At 41.4% G+C, this 3253-nt stretch overlaps 1 protein-coding gene across 1 annotated transcript in view; it reads right to left on the minus strand.

Annotated features, from left to right (window-relative positions):
- pxk (PX domain containing serine/threonine kinase) overlaps positions 1 to 3253 on the minus strand; it is a gene marked incomplete at its 5' end in the record, with an annotated part of 15611 nt that overhangs the window by 6652 nt on the left and 5706 nt on the right. The window contains 7 exon segments of the mRNA XM_035661784.1: positions 82 to 145; positions 458 to 544; positions 1360 to 1437; positions 1559 to 1607; positions 2223 to 2301; positions 2412 to 2493; positions 2936 to 3097. Of these exon segments, the coding sequence (XP_035517677.1) occupies positions 82 to 145; positions 458 to 544; positions 1360 to 1437; positions 1559 to 1607; positions 2223 to 2301; positions 2412 to 2493; positions 2936 to 3097 (601 nt within the window).

Here is a 3253-nt window from a genome sequence, read left to right on the forward strand (position 1 = left end):
GATTGGATTGGATTGGATTGGACAAAAGACTTGCTAATAACGAACAAACTAACTGACGAGGTAGTAACAACAGCGACCTACCAGAGTTATTGTTGTTTCTGACAGAGACGTCTTCTTCATTTTCATAAGCCGACTGTCTGGACTTCTGCGAGGACAAAAACACACCATTGTTTCAGACTTCACTGTAGCTAACATACATCATTTTGCTTACAGAGAATGTTTTACTTTGTGTATAATTGTAGAGTTAAAGTCTGCCCCTCCTTCATACACTAGTCTCTGTTCCACTAACCTTAAACAGTGTATTAAAAATATATATTTCATTTCAGTTCTTCTGAACATGTTCCTCTCCTCATTCAGTTTTCTTGGTAACTCTACTTAGTTAATAGTCATTTTATAGTAATATAGTCAGTTAATAGTAAATTTGAGTGCTTTGTCTGTGGAGAACTGTGTTGCCTACCTTCCTCGCCAGAATCTTCCTCCTCTTCTTCTCCTCCTCTGAGCCGTGGTGCGACTGAGCTCTGGTCAGTCTCCGGTGCTGGTGGAGCTTCAATCAAACATTTATACACAACGTTATCCTCCTTACAAACAGTAAACTGCAGCTGCATTATGCAACCTTTTCATAAAACCTGCCGGCGTCACGGCTAATGAAAAGAATCAAGACGCTTTCAATCAGCTGCTTTTATCCAAAGTATTTGTTTCCCTTTAGGTTATATTATTCAAAAAAAACATCTGCTAAGCTTTAAGGTTTCCAGCAGCACAGACACATGAGTTTGATGTCATTGTTTTGCAAAGTGCAAACTCAAAGCTCAAAGGCATATAATTCTGATGGTTCTCGATTCCCATCCCTACCACTAATGTGGACATGACGAGCTGGGGATTGAACCACCAACCCTGTGATCAGTGGACTACCTGATCCATCTCCTGAGCCCCAGCTGGGCAAAGACAGCGATAGAAGTTAATGACAGTAAAATAGTTATTAGAAGATATGAAAGCAGCTGCTGAGGGTTAAATTACATTCACTTTGTATTTACAGAGAGAAGATTTGGGGTTTCTCTGCTGTCTGTTCCTGGAGTCAGCATCCAGTGGCCATTACAGGAAGAACAGCTTAAAATAATCCCACACTGATGTCATCACAGTGTTTTTGTGTTTGCATCATGAAAAGGTTGTGGGAAACTACATTTCAAGGTTTTTCCACAGCTAGAGGCAAATGTGATTCCTCTAAGCAGTGAGCAGTATGTCTACCTTATCTGGAAGGTCACTGATTTAAAACATTCATGGGGTTGTTGATGTAACCTTTAAGAAGGGGCATGAACTCTGGTATAAAACAGAGCAAGTTGTAAAATCAGAGTAGTCACGCACCACTCTCTGCTCCTCCTGCAGCCTCTTCTCCAGACTCTCCTTCGCCGTCTTCAGCGCCTCTTTTAGTCTGCTGGGAACCTGGAGGAGTGGAGAGGCAGGCAGATATTTACTATTTTTCTTCGGTTTGTTTTTGTTTTTAATCAGAGTAAATATTCTGAAGCAAACCTGTAGTCACGTAATTTCAAACTGAGCCTCTCACCTTGATCTGGAGTTTCTCTGAGTGTTGGAGATGGACGTCACTGAACAGCCTGCAAAACACAAACTGTGACTCATCAGCAACAACAAACTGCGTTCACACAGCAGGAACGAGGGGCCCAAAAGTCAGATCATCATTCATGTGACTTTTACGTCACTGCAGATCTGTGCTCGTCATGCCAGTCGCTTTAGGACAGCGACCTGTTCACACTACAATCTGATAAGGGCCACAATAAACAAAGATCTGAGCAATAAATCAGAATTGAGGGCTAAGACTTGCAGTGTGAACGCAGCCATAGATGACGTCATCCAGACATTGTTTTTTATTAAAGGACACATAAACCAGGAAACTGACATCTTTCTTGCCAACTTCCAGTTTTAAAGAGTTAGCACTAAACCAGTTAATGTTAGTAAATTATCACTTACTAAACATACAATCAATCGACTAGTCTGTATTGTCCATAGCAACATGGGCAGAGAACAGAGTTTAGGTAAACACAGAACTCATAATAAGAGTTTTTGTTTGGAAGAAATGCCACAATGGAGAGAAAAATAGGTACTTTAAGATTTAGATGGCGCAGTGTGGGTGTCGGGGTTTTTGAATCACATAACAAATAATGCGTCACTGTCTGACTGTAAGCGTCTAACTGCTGGACAGGTGAACTCACGGTGTCTGCATGAGCTCCGACACTGTTGGCATCCCGCTCTTACAGGCTTCTGTGGACAGGATGGACTGCAGCACTGACACTGAACACACACACACACATAATCAAAACAACACATTACATTAAATTACGTTCTTAGGAACAAAACTTTGGGACATTTGAGTAAACTTGATCGTGTATTCGTGTACTGACCCACAGCGGTGTAGGGGACAGTGGGGTATTGATCGATGGGATGCTGTCTTGGGACGGCCGTACGTCCATCTTCGTACTTAAACTGTCCAAGCAGAATTGACGGTCGATAGACTTTCTGTGAGACTGCAGACAACACACAGACACACACACTTTCACACACACAAACACAGAATCGATTATTAACATCTATTAGAGGGTGTCTGAGGGTTTGAGCGATGGCTATTCACGCGAACACAGCGCTTAATTTACCAAATTATTTGGTTTCTACCTTCTACTTCTATCTTTTTCTCATAATTATACATAATTGTATTATAACTCTACTTTCTTTGCTAATAAAGGAAACAGGTGCTAATTTTTGTAATCTAGTTATTTAAGATTACATAAAAATAAACAAATAAGTAACAGATAACACACTTGTGAATCTTTTTTCGTATGTTACTTTGATGTAAAATGATTTTATGTAAGATTTTCTAAAACAAAAACATTAATATAATATTATCAAATCTGAGTCTGTGTTTACGTACATTGATCTTCCTGAGCTGGGTAAAGGCAGGTCGCAGCGCTGAGGGAACTCCCAGCATGCCGTTCTCTACGTCCATCAGTCGACACACGCCGTCATCCACAATTATGTTGGACGCGTGGAGGTGACCGAAAAATACGCCGCCATCGTGGAGGAGCTTCAGGCCCTGCACACACACAGACACACACAGCTCTAGTAACAATCTACAATCAACTCGACCCACTCTGGTTGTCCGTCATGGATGGTACCTGGTACGTCCTTCGCTACCACCTCGGTCGAGGTTCTAAGCGAGCTCAGTTGATACTAAAAGGTGACGTGAAAA

Source organism: Morone saxatilis, unplaced genomic scaffold, assembly GCF_004916995.1.
Source record: "Morone saxatilis isolate NCDOM2014 unplaced genomic scaffold, NCSU_SB_2.0 Contig18, whole genome shotgun sequence".
Classification (NCBI taxonomy): Eukaryota; Metazoa; Chordata; class Actinopteri; family Moronidae; genus Morone; species Morone saxatilis.